Source organism: Paroedura picta, chromosome 17 (genome assembly GCF_049243985.1).
Source record: "Paroedura picta isolate Pp20150507F chromosome 17, Ppicta_v3.0, whole genome shotgun sequence".
Lineage (NCBI taxonomy): Eukaryota > Metazoa > Chordata > Lepidosauria > Squamata > Gekkonidae > Paroedura > Paroedura picta.
Genome location: NC_135385.1, coordinates 6704115 through 6716719, shown reverse-complemented (window position 1 = coordinate 6716719; position 12605 = coordinate 6704115). Strand labels below are relative to the sequence as shown.

At 54.7% G+C, this 12605-nt stretch overlaps 1 protein-coding gene across 3 annotated transcripts in view; it reads right to left on the bottom strand.

Moving 5' to 3' along the window:
- The window catches only part of MYH11 (myosin heavy chain 11), a 40131-nt gene that overhangs the window by 8389 nt on the left and 19137 nt on the right, over positions 1-12605 (bottom strand). For all 3 annotated transcript variants that reach the window (XM_077317134.1, XM_077317135.1, XM_077317136.1), the window contains 21 exons: positions 12220-12318; positions 11479-11622; positions 10250-10345; positions 9667-9785; positions 9365-9517; positions 8719-8892; positions 7750-7923; positions 7493-7607; positions 6725-6918; positions 5751-5872; positions 4586-4655; positions 4294-4454; positions 4051-4159; positions 3754-3885; positions 3312-3518; positions 2988-3125; positions 2366-2661; positions 1768-1980; positions 1014-1158; positions 718-924; positions 214-318 (listed from right to left, as the gene is read on the bottom strand). In XM_077317134.1, the coding sequence (XP_077173249.1) occupies positions 214-318; positions 718-924; positions 1014-1158; positions 1768-1980; positions 2366-2661; positions 2988-3125; positions 3312-3518; positions 3754-3885; positions 4051-4159; positions 4294-4454; positions 4586-4655; positions 5751-5872; positions 6725-6918; positions 7493-7607; positions 7750-7923; positions 8719-8892; positions 9365-9517; positions 9667-9785; positions 10250-10345; positions 11479-11622; positions 12220-12318 (3173 nt within the window). The remainder of the gene's footprint in view (positions 1-213; positions 319-717; positions 925-1013; positions 1159-1767; positions 1981-2365; positions 2662-2987; positions 3126-3311; positions 3519-3753; positions 3886-4050; positions 4160-4293; positions 4455-4585; positions 4656-5750; positions 5873-6724; positions 6919-7492; positions 7608-7749; positions 7924-8718; positions 8893-9364; positions 9518-9666; positions 9786-10249; positions 10346-11478; positions 11623-12219; positions 12319-12605) is intronic.

The following is a 12605-nucleotide window of genomic DNA, read 5'->3' as shown; positions in this document are numbered from 1 at the left end:
AAATGCCCCCCTCCCCCGAGCTTCCCAGGCCCCCCCTGGACTCCACTGGGCAATTCAAGGGTCGGGCTGCTAGATCCAGTTGGGGAACTGCTGGAGGTTGTGCCAGAGACCACCCTCAAAAGGAGACATTTTCTCCCAGGGAACTGACTGCTGTAGGAGTTGTAATTGCAGTCTGGCCTCCTGAAACCCATTCAGGTGTCCCTGGACACCTACCTGAGTGTCCTGGAGCTGGGAGCTGAGCGTCCCCACGTCTTTTGTGAGCTTGATGGTCTTGACGTCAGCTTCGTTGAGCAGCACGGAGACATTTTCGACCTCAACCTGGAACAGGGGAAGGGGGGAGAAAGGGCGAGAGGGGATTGGCCACCTTCAGGTAGGAGGCAGAAAGGAACTCCTGCACATAAAATCCTCTGCAGGCTGACACACACTACAGTCCTCTGGACTGATTTCGTACCCGAGGGCAAAATCTAGCGGCCGCTTGAGTTATCCAGATAAAACAGGCAGCAACAGGTAAATCCATCCGGTGGCATCCTGGCTTGGCCAAAAGGAGAGTCTTTTCCCTCCCTGCTCCCTGCGGCCTTCAACTAGATCTGTTTGGGACCTCCTCTTTGCAAAGCAAGCCACGGTCCCTAAGGAGGGGCCTGTGCAAACCACCAAATTCGTTGCAGGGTCCGGCAGTCAGAGTTCCCTCGGAGACCTCCCCAGCCTCGTCCCGCTCACCTGCAGTTTGTGGACCTTCTCGCTCAGCTCCGCCCGGACTCGCTCTCCGTCCGTGAACTTGGACTGCAGCTCCTGGACTTGGACCTCCAGCTTCTTCTTCTTGTGCTCCACCTCCTGCTTGGCCTGGCTCAGCGACCGGACCTCGGCCCCCAGGTCGGCGTTGTCCTTCTCCAGAGCCTGCTTGCTCTTGTCCAGGTTGGCCTTAGCCTGGAGGGGACACAGGCCGGCTCAGCAGCGGAGGGGCCGCGGACGCCCTCCTCCCGCCTCCGGGGACAGCCGGCCGGCCGGCCACTTACCCGCTTGAACTGCTCCAGCTGTTCCGCCAGCTCCTCCACGGCCTGCGTGTGCTTCTGGCGCATCTCCTGCACCTGGGCCTCGTGTCCCCGGGTCTCCTCCTCCAGGGCCCTCTTCAGCACCGTCACCTCCTGCTCCCGCTTGGCTCTGTGGGGACAGCACCACCGGGACTGAGGCTGGGGCACAGGTGGCAACCTCTACGTTGAGGCCGGCTAGGTTCCCCGCCCCCAGGTAGAGAGAGAGTTTGACCCATGCTGAACAGGGGGATGGGCCGGTATTTCATTGTCCGCCATTTTATGTTATTGTTCTGTTTGTTGTTATGTTGGTATTCTATTATGTTTATTGTATTAATGGGCATTTTAGGGGGGTTTATTGGATATTATTGATCTTGTAAACCGCTGCGAGACATTTGAGAGCAGCGGTGTATAAATATAAATAAATAAATAAAACACCCTCTCCCAACCTCGCATGGCTGTCTTCCCCCTTCCCCCACCCAAAGGCAGGCCACAGAAGATCCCAAATCTTTGTATTCTTCAGAGCCTTGACATGTTGCAGAGGATGCTGGGGGACGTCTCAGGGCTGAGCATCCTGGGTAGAGTCTCCAGGGCCCATTCTGCACACATGGGATAATGCACTTTCAATGTGCTTTGGCAGCTGGACTTTCCTGTGCGGAACAGGGAAATCTGCTTCTAAAGAGCCTTGAAAGAGCATTATCTATGGTGTGCAGAACAGGCCCAGGTTCTGGCCTTCCCCTACCGGAGCTCCTGCTGGGTGGCCGTGCTGTCCAGGGTGTCCTCCAGCTCCGTCTTGAGGGCCTCCAGCTCCTCGCCCAGGTCCCGCTTCTGCTTCTCCGCTTTGTTCCGCGCGGCTCGCTCCGAATCGAGGTCCTCCTGGAGATCGGAGATGTGGGCTTCCAGCTCGCGGATTTTCTTGAGCGCGTTGTTTTTCTGGCCGATTTCATCTTCAAGTCTGAGTTAGAAATAAAGCCCTTTCCTTAGTTATTGGGCTCGTACAGAAAGGCCTTCGGTATAAAACCGACAGATCACAGGAGGATAAGATAAGGATTACAAAGCAGGCCAGAACAGAGAGGAATACGGAGCTACCAAAACACACCTCCGTCTTAGAAGACTAAAAACACAGCGGATGAAATGAATGAGTAGACATCTGCTGTTCTCATGTAGTCAGCAGGGTAAGACTGCTAGAATCATAGAGTTGGAAGGGACCTCCTGGAAGGGACCCCCCCCCACAGTGCAGGGGGTTGGACTAGATGACCCAGGAGATCCCTTCCAACTCTATGATTCTAACCCTCTCGCTCAGCACCCATTCCCACCCACCCCCTGCTCCCGTGGCCCACCTGGCCAGCGCGGCCTGCAGCTCCTCCTCCTTCTTGGCCAGCTGCATCTTCAGCTCGGCAATCTGGGCCTGGAGGTCAGCGATCTGCTCGTGGAGGTCGCTGGCGTCCCCCTCGAGCTTCCTCCTCATCTTCTCCAGCTCCTGCCGGCCTTTCTCCTCCTTCTTCAGCCGGACTTCCAGCTCCGAAATCATCGACTCGTGCTTGTTCTTCAGCTTGGTCAAGTTCTTGGCCTTCTCCTCCTCTTCCGCCAGGTTGGTTGTCAGGTCGCTTATCCGCTCCTCCAGGAGTTTTCTTTCCTGCGAGCAAAGAGAAACGGAGCTTGGTCAGCACCGGAGGCCTCGGCCACGTGCCCATCAGGGACACAAGCAGAAAAATGCCTGCCGCCTGGCACCCTGCTCCCTCTCTGCCCTTGCACCACCATCACCACCACCGCCCTTGCATGCGGCTGCTTAAATTCCAAGTCCAAATCCCTTGGGGCAAAACTCTTTCAGCCTAGCCCACCGCGCAGGGCTGGCGTGCAGCATTTCTCCTGCTAGGAAGGGCTATCTAGATGATTCTAAGTACAGAGGTCAAAAATTCAGAGGGCCCCTGATTTCGGAGAGAGGTGCGGTGACACACACACCTTGGACAGCTTGTTGTTCTGGTCGTCCATGACCAAGATGTCGTCTTCCATTTTCTTGATCTTGGCCTCTGCTGTGACTTTCTCCAGCTGCAGTTTCTGCCTGGCTGCTTCTTCTTCCTCAAGCTGCTCCTCCAGTTCCTGGGAGAGGGAGAAAGCCACACGGATGAGCCCGAAAGGGAACAACGCCCCTTGAAGCCAAGGGTCCCCCTCTCTCTCCCTCTTCCGCTGGGATTTCCAGCACTTGAGGGGCAGGTGGGGAACTCTCCAATCTCCCCAGGGGTCCGTGTGGGGGTCTTGGCCGGAGAACCACATCTGGAGGGTTACCAGCATCTGCTGCTGCATTTTCTTCTTCTCCGCCTGCAGCTGCTGGCCGTGCTCCTCTTCCTCCTCGATCCGGGCCTCCATCTCGTGCAGGATTTCCTCCAGCTCCTGCTTCTTGGCAGCCAGGCGGATCCGCATCTCCTCCGCCTCCGCGTACAGCTCCGTCTCGGCCTGGAGCTGTTCCTGGAGAAGGTTCTTCTCCTCGCTCAGCTGCACCCAAACGCAGAGGGGGGGTCGGTCAGGGCGGAGGCAATGTTCAAGTTCGAGGCCACCAACAACCACCTCCATTTATGACCCACACAAAGCCAGGTTGTCCCACAGATATAAGGGGAAAGGTGCACACTGCATCTTTCCCTTTATGACTCTGCAGTGAAAAGGGCTACAAGCCCCACCCTCCCCTTGCTGACATGCAGGGGTGGAAGAGCTCTCATGCCAGCCCCCGTACTTGGTTGTGCTTCAGCTCCAGCTCCTTCAGTTCACTTTCTGCCTTCATTTGCCTCTCCTTCACTGACTTGAGCTCTTCATCTTTGGCCTGCATTTCTTCTTCTTGGCGTGTGACCTGCAGCAGGGGCTTCACCTGGAAGAGAAGGAGACAGAGCTACTTCCTCAAGTATCTCCTGTCAGGCCAAGCCACCAGCTTGCAGAAAGGCCTTAATATCTCGGAGACCCTTCGGTACCAGCCAGATCCCCCAGGCAGTCTCCAAGGGCCGCCCCACGGACAGCCTGGGGAGGAGCCACTTACTTTGGTGAAGAGTCGCCACCACTGCCAGTTCCTCAGCTTCAGGTAAGCGGCACAGTTCCTCTGGATGACCTTCATGGCTGTCAGCTGCTGCTGCCGCTTGGCGAACGCCCTGCCAACAAGAAAGGCCACAGCCGTTGTGCTCCTCCTGGCCATGGGGCCTCAAGGAAAGGGACTCTGCAGCCCCTCCCGGGCATGGCTGGAGCCAGGGGGCTGCCTTTCCTGAAACCCCCACCCCCTCCTTACTTCCTCGCCAGGTAGCCCCGGCTCTGCGCCTGGAAGGTGATGATGACATCCGTGATCTTCAGGTCTCGTTCCTCTTCCAGGTGGGCCAGAACGCCGGTCCGGAAGAAAATCTTGCTTTGCCCAATCCGGTACAGGTTGGGATCCAGCTCCAAGGCCTTGATCTACGGGGAGGGGAGGAAGGGAGGAAGGAAGGGCAGATCTGAGATGCGAGGGGAGCCCAGAAGCGGCCCAGTCGTGTGGGCAAAACGAAGCAGGGTGCAGAAAAACAAACAACTGGGTTATTCTCTCTCACCATCAGGACGCACGCCTGCTTCCCGTCCATGAAACCCTTGGGGATGGAGTTCGCAGCCAGGATTTCATAGCTGTGGAGTGGGATAAACACAGCAGGTCACTCCCCTCGCCCTCCATGGCCTTTCGCAGAATGACACAAGCTGGAATGGCTCACTCGGTTCTTTAACACAAGGACAATATCGGAGACAACCCATTGCGTTTCTACGTTTTCTGTGGTCTCATGCTACTTCCTTCCAGAGGCAGCTTGTGGGATCTCTTCGGCCTTAGGTGGAATTGCCACGATAACTTTGCACATGGGGCATTTGTCAAATAGTCCCCTCCAGCATCCTGATTGGCTGAATTGGAGACTTCCTGCTCCTTGTGACCTCACTTCCTCTCCACTTGCCTCCGGACCCGACAGAAAGAACGAATGCAGAATGGAACAGTTGGACTGTAGTTCTCTCTCTCTTTCCTCTTTCCATACCAAGTTTGATTCTCTTCCTAATAAAACTATTTTATTCTTTTAGGCAGCCAATACTTGGCTCCTCTCTGCGTATCTAAATTCCACCTGCAGCTTCAGCAAAGGAAAAAGTCATTATTTTCAGCAGAAGGAAGAATTGGCTTTTATACCCACTTCTTACTACCTGAAAGTGTCTCAAAGCAACTTCCAATCACATTCCCTTCCTATCCGCACCACAGGCACCCTGGGAGGCAGGTGGGGCTGAAAGAGCTCTGGGAGAACTGTGACTGGCCCAAGGTCACCCAGCCGGCTGCATGTGGAGAAGGAGTGGGGAGTCAAACCCGGTTCTCCAAGTTAGTCCGACTCTTAACCACAACCTCAAGGGAGAGTCTCCCTACCCAAGACCCTGACTATTCTTTGCTGTTTTATGCTGGGTCAGTTTTATGGGTTACCCCTCTTGCATCCCAGTTTTCTGGTCTGTAAATGTCTTGAATAAATAAACAAACATTCTATGAAGAGCCAGAGAGCTGCATCCTCCTTCAAAGACACAACTCTGGAAGAAGAGTTCATGCACTCGAAAGCTCAGGCCTTGAATAAATCTTCGTTGGTCTTCCAGTTGCTCTTGGACTCTATTTTTGAATGACCACTTGACCTCTCCAACCCAGGCCCCCGCTGGGGAATCTCGGCACGCCTGCCGCACCCAAGGCCCATTTCCAGATGGTCTTACCGCTGGCGGAACTCCTGGAAGACAATCCGGTTGGGGAAGCCCTGGCGGCAGATTCGGATCCCCTCCAAGACACCGTTACACCGGAGTTGCTCCAGGACCAGATGAGCGTCCAGCTTCCCTGACTACAGAAAAGGCAGAAAGAGCCGTGTTCCTGTGACCATCTAGCAAAGAGGGAGGGAAGGAAGGAAGGAGGGAGGGAGGGAGGGAGGGAGGGAGGGAGGGAGGGAGGGAAGGAAGGAAGGAAGGAAGGAAGGAAGGAAGGAGGAAGGAAGGAAGGAAGGAAGGAAGGAAGGAAGGAAGGAAGGAAGGAAGGAAAAGACTGAAAGAGGGGAAGGAAGGAAGGAAGGAAGGAAGGAAGGAAGGAAGGAAGGAAGGAAGGAAGGAAGGAAGGAAGGAAGGAAGGAAAAGACTGAAAGAGGGGAAGGAAGGAAGGAAGGAAGGAAGGAAGGAAGGAAGGAAGGAAGGAAGGAAGGAAAAGACTGAAAGAGGGGAAGGAAGGAAGGAAGGAAGGAAGGAAGGAAGGAAGGAAGGAAGGAAGGAAGGAAGGAAGGAAGGAAGGAAGGAAGGAAGGAAGGAAGGAAGGAAAGGCAGGGAAGGGAAGGGAAGGGAAGGGAAGGGAAGGGAAGGGAAGGGAAGGGAAGGGAAAGGAAGGGAAGGGAGGGGGAGATATTCCTTCCTCCCACCCCGCCCTTCAAAAGCTGTGTGGTTTGCATCAATAGGACTTACAAAAACCAGCAACATTTTAGACCTCTTTGAAGGGTTACGGCTTCTTCCCATGTCTCCTGGGAGCTGCAGTTTCAGGAAGGGGTGCTGAGGGTTTGGTTAGAGACCCCCCAGCTCCTCCTCCGGGAACCACAGGGAGAATAAAAGACCGGGGAAACTAGTTCCCTCCTGCGGTGCGGACACGTGTGACGGAACGAGATCTCCGCAGCCAGGCGAGGGCCAAGAGGCCGGGGCGGCCACCGGGGCCTCACCCTTTTTTCGTGATTCGGGATGATGCAGCGGACGAAGTTGGGGCTCGTGTTCCTCAGGGTGGTCATCAGCTTGGTCAGCTGCTCCTTGTACAGCTGCCCGACTGTCCGGAACATGCCCTTCTTGGTCTTGGAGGCGCTCGGCAGGGAGCTCTCCGTCATCTTGGCCATCTGGTCCAGACCCACAATCCGGTCCACTAGAAACACAACAAAACACAATTTTCAGGGATGTCTCCAAAGCTCCCGCCCCCTCCTCCTCCTTGCCCCTTCCTCAGCCTCCACCTGGGATCCTGGGGTGGAGAAAGAAGGAGCCCCAGGGAGAGGCAAAGGGGACCCCTCCCCTGATGGCTGCTCCCATAGGCAAAAAAGCAGGGGTGGGGGGGAAAGGGGGGCATGGATTCTGGGATTTTGGGGGGGGCATCATCGGGGTGTGCAATTGGGGTCACTGTGGATGGGCAGGTTGTTGTGAATTTCCTGCATTTTGCAGGGGGTTGGACTAGAGGACCCTGGTATGATTTTATGGTAAGTAACTGGATTTATATTTCTCACAGGTAAAACCAAAATCCTTTCTTTTTTCTTTATGTGTCTTCCCTCCCCTTGAATGAATATCTTTTATGTTCTAAACTCCCCCTCCCCGCTGTTCCTGTGGTGCCCTTTAGAAACCTGTATGGGGGGGGGAGGGAGGTTGTCTCCATGCACCGAGGGAGACGTGCTGGAGACGGACCTCTCCTCGCCAAGATCTCAAGACCAAGAGCGCTGCAGGGGCGTTACCGTCTTTCCAGAGGTCTGCCACGAACTTCTCCGAGGACAGATTGAGCAAGGCCGTGACGTTGTCATTCAGCGGGTCCATGTTCTTGGTCAGCCAGGCTGATGCATTGTAGTCAACCTTCCAGGGGAAAGAGCAGGGGAGGGCTGGTCACTCCCCGGTCGAGGGGGGAAACTCAGACCTCGCAAAGCCTGTGTATGCTCAGAGGACTCTTGGCAAAGCTGGACCTGGCTCCGAGGGGGAGCTGAACCCCGTGCCGTACCTTCCCTGCGTAATGGATGATGGCAAACTCCGTCTTGTCCTTCAGCTGCTTCTGCTTCTGGAACTTGGGGTGGTTTCCCTGCTCCTGCACCAGCTTCTCCACAAACGAGGTGTCGGTCGCCTTGGGGAACCAGCACTCCTCGTCCAGAAGGGCCAAGACGCCCGGAGGGTTGTTCTGAAACACCGGACAAGAGGGGCTCAAGAGGGGGGCTTCAGAAAGCTCCTCCCCCACCCCAAATGGGGTCACTCTTTTTGGTGCTCCTGGACTCTGGCTCTTTCCCCCTGCTGTAGACAGACCCACGGGGCCACCCTTCTGGATCTATCTTCATGAGATGCTGGTTTGTTCCTTGGAGAGGGGCCGTGGCTCAGTGGCAGAGCCTCTGCATGGCTTGCAGAAGGCCACGGGTTCAATTCCCGTAATCTCCAATTTTAAGAATCCAGCAGGAGGCTCTGGGGAAGGGGCCAGCTCCTCAGCACCTTGGACAGCAGCAGCAGGTCAAAGGAGGCCAGAAGGAGCCTCTAAAGGGCAGGCGATCACCTTTCCCTTCCGCTCCCAACAGCAGACACCCTGTGATGTAGGGGGGCTGAGAGAGCTCTGGCAGAACTGCAACTGGCCCAAGGTCACCCAACCAGCTGCAAGGGGGGGAGGAGTGCGGAATCGAACACGGTGCTCCAGGTTAGAGGCTACTAGACTTCACCACCTCACTCCGCTGGCTCTCTTACCTACACTGTAAGCCACAGGGAGCCTCATAAAGAAGGACAATGGCTAATTAATATTTTAGAAATTTTAGATAGAATAAATAGCACGTCACATTGCTACCTATGTGCGTTTTTCCGTTCAAAGGGGAAGTGCGGTACGGCAGCCCCAAGAGAAAGATGGGGACAGAACCAGCGGGCTTCTGACTGGAGGTTTCCCTTTAGCCCTCCCCCCCCCCGCTGCACGCCAGCCCTGTGGGGAAGGCCGCCTTACGGGTCTCTCGATGAGCTCGATGCAGGGCTGCAGGTCCAGCCCGAAGTCGATGAAGTTCCACTCGATGCCCTCCCGCTGGTACTCCTCCTGCTCCAGGATGAACATGGTGTGGTTGAAGAGCTGCTGAAGCTTCTCGTTTGTGTAGTTAATGCAGAGCTGTTCAAAGGAGTTGACCTGGAAAGGAGCATGGGGGGGGGGAGGCAATGAGCGTATCAGGGCTGTGCAATCGGCTAATCCAAGCTGGGAAAATATCCCCAGAATAAGGTCCTGAGTCCCAGGAGGAAGGCGGACTACAAATTTAACAACAACAATAATGTGTTTTCCCAGTACAAAGTCACCCAGGTACTGGTCTTGATGTTTTTCAGCTGCAAAAATGCCAAAGCCCCCAAAATCAAAAAAATATTCAGGATTTTTTGGGACTGCCAAGTTACTGCAGTTCAAGGGCTCTCAGTCGCTTTAAATGCCTGCAGAATGACCTCTTAGCTCCGAGAAGGCATTTAAAGGGACTGCAAGCCCTTTAAATGCCTCTGGAGTTCACTTGCACTGCGACCGCAGTTTGCAAAAGACATTTAATTTTTTTTTCAAAGTGACAGAGCTTGCAGTCTAGTCACTCCAGCAAATCTAGGGCTAAATAAACAGGACCCACCTCGAAAATCTCAAAGCCGGCGATATCCAGAATCCCCAAGAAGGAAGCGCCCTGCCTCTTGGTTTTGTCGAGGGCCTTGTTGACGCGACTGAGGATCCAAAGGAACAACCGTTCGTACGTCGCCTTGGCCAGGGCCTCGATGGCAAAATCCGCCTGCGGAGAAGGGAGATGTGGTCAGGCCTCTCTCCAGACTGCGTCCAAGGGTGGAGTGGGTGGGTTAGATATTGGGAACTCCGTCAGAGCAGCCAAATCCCTTGGGAAGGGGCAGGAAGAGACCCCAGGTGAGCACGGTTGTTAGTTACCTGTTCTTTGGTCTGAGCTTTCTGGACGACGTCTCTCCCCACCTTGATCCGGGGGGTCAGGATCGCGCGGGTGAAGTCCGTCACGTTAATACCCATGAGGTGGCACACTTTCTGTGCGGCTGGAAGAAGGGGCGGGACACATCATGCCTCCCTGCATCTTTCCCCCTTTCAGGCACCCTGGGGCTTTGGCAGTGGCCACACAAGCCCACCCGCCAGGGCTGTCTGTGGACCGTGCCTGCGTGGTTCTGGACAAGCCCCTGCTTATTAGTTTAGGGAGGGGGGGCTCTCCAAATAGCCAGCAGTCCCTGGAAACCCACCCACCCAAAAGGAGACCTCTCAACACTGTTTGCACCCTCAGGAGCAGATTTAACGAAAGGGTAAGCGGCTTTATAAAAGGTTTTTAAAAACCTAAAAATTTACAATAAATACGTTACGATTGTTTTCATATAAACTCGTATTGGTTGTTTTAAAACTGCTGTGAGCCATTTGGGTAAGCGTGGCTTAAAGGAATAATATTGTTGTGGTTTGTTGTGTTAGTTGTGGTTGTGAAAGAGAAATCCTCCCCTACAGCAGTCTGTTTTACCTGTGTTGTCGGGCATAGAGGCCTGGTCCGTGTTCCTCTCTTTCTTAAAGACGATGTTACCCAACTGGAGAACCGACGACACCACCCTCAGCATGGCTGTGGAGATACGCAAGAGAACAGTTCAACACACACACACACACACACACACACACACATACACAAACACACACAACAACTTCCTGCATTTGCCATCCCTCAAAGAACTGCAGCTTGGGGTGGACTAGGAAAAGAATTCCAGAAGGCAAAGCCAATCAGAAAGAGGACCATGGGCCGCCCTTCGCTCACTCCCCGGCTGTTGTTTTTGCTTTATTTACATCACTGAGCACAAAAACAACATTTGAAATCACAACTTGGGGCTGCTTCCGTCAAAGCCCATCCAAAATAAAACCGTCTCCGGCTGCCAGCTAAGGAAGGAAAGGGAGTGGGCCTGCTGCACCTCTGTTACAAAAAGCCTTTATTGGTGTAAAAAACAATACAGGTAAGAAGATACAAAATGGTACAATTATAAGAGTCAGGCAGAGTTACTCAATTTTGTTAAAAACAGGGAGTTGATACTAAAAACCTTTGCTAAAAATTTCGCAATGCGGGCGGTCCGCTCGGGATCCTTGCTATCCAGTAGTTTATTGATCGCTGCCGTTTCGTTACTATGGAGTTGAAGGGAAGATAGAATATCGGATATCCCCTGACGGTATGAAGAAAACTTAGGGCAAAACATAATAATATGCGGAAGGAGATCAGGGACCATACAGCCGTGGAAACGCAGTCTCTCCGCTAAAGGAATGCGGCTGAACCTTCCTAAAAGAACATTAGAGGGGAAAGAGTTCAGCGGAGCAAATAAGGGTGCATCTCTGTTGGTGAGGTTGTCCCATCGTCTGGAAAGACCTCCTCTCTCATGGGGCCACCAACAAGCCTCTCTGGCCAAGAGGGCAGCCAGGAGGGCCTCTCCCTGCGGCCTCAGCATCCCCACACAAGGACACACAGTTTTTCCCTGTTGCTGTTAAAGAGCCTCAAGTTCATTTGGAGGAACGTGGACTCCAAGGAGAAGCCAAATGAGTGACGCCAGGCCGTGCAGTCTAAACAAGAGCCTTCCCCAGCCAGGAACCGGGGCCAAATAAAACAGACGTCCAGCAGACCCTTGTAGACGAGCCATGCTTATTTCTGTGGGGGCTTTCCTGAGCGAAAGGGAGAAGAGACAGGCCCCCTGCCCCCCCCCCACCGGCCCCACTCACCCACTTGCTCCTCTTCGTTGAAGCCCATAATGCCCATGGCCTCCAGGGTCTCCTGGAACATCTCGTCGTCTTGCTGGGAGGGGATGGGCACGTAGCCGTTGGATAAGAAGGTGTAGTTGTTGAACCCCTCCAGAAGCAGTTCGTCTGGGGGCAGAGGCGGCGGGGTGAGGGGCGCCGGAGGAGGGCCCTGGGCCACGGGTCAACACCGCCTCCCCCGGCCCTGGGAAATGCCTCACCATGCTGACCGTTCACTGATGCTGCAGCTGAGGCAGAGGGTTCCTTTGCCTGGCCCTTTGAGCTCATGGGCTTACCAAAAGGGTCAATAAAATCAGAGTCCAGTAGCACCTTTAAAATCTTTGTTGGTCTTAATGGTGCTACTGGACTCTGATTTTATTGTGCTACTTCAGACCATTTGGATTTATCAAAATGTTGTTTCTGACGAGGGAGCCATTTCAGCAACCCCCTTTAAAGGACGGGGGGGGGGGGACACAAGTGGCCTGTCCATCCATGAACCACCCACCCCCTGCAGCAGTCCATCCCATGGGGATGCCAGCCTCCAGGCGGGACCTGGGGATCCCCTGCCATTGCAGCGCTCCCCCAGACTACAGTTCCCCCAGAGCAAACGACTGCTGCGGCTCCCTCCCCAGATCTCCACGAGCTTCCCAGCTTGGATCTGTCAGCCAGCCCCCCCCCCCCCCAATAATGCACCCCCCAACCCCAGACTTCCGGCCGCTGACGTACTCTTCATTTTGTCACTGGCTCCAGCGATCATATAGTAGAAGATGTGGAAGGTCCTCTCTTCACGGGCCTGGCGAATGGCCCGGGACTTTTCCAGCAGATCTAGCGAGGGTCGTCAAAGAAGCCGATGCAGAACAGTAGACAGGCCTCTGACCCTTGTGGCCCCGGGATACGCCAAGAATTGAGAGGTCCTTGGGGCCCCCCTGTTGGAAGGGCCGTCTCCTTCCACGTGTCCCTGTGCAAATTGGGCCAGCCGGCAGCCACACGTATCCCACCACCAGGGCCCAGGTCTTTTTTAGGGTGTCTCTGTCGAATAAACCCCCGGAACAGAGATCTTCAGGAGGCGCTGCAAGGCCGGCCTGTTTGCAAGAGCTCAAAAACTCACTCGC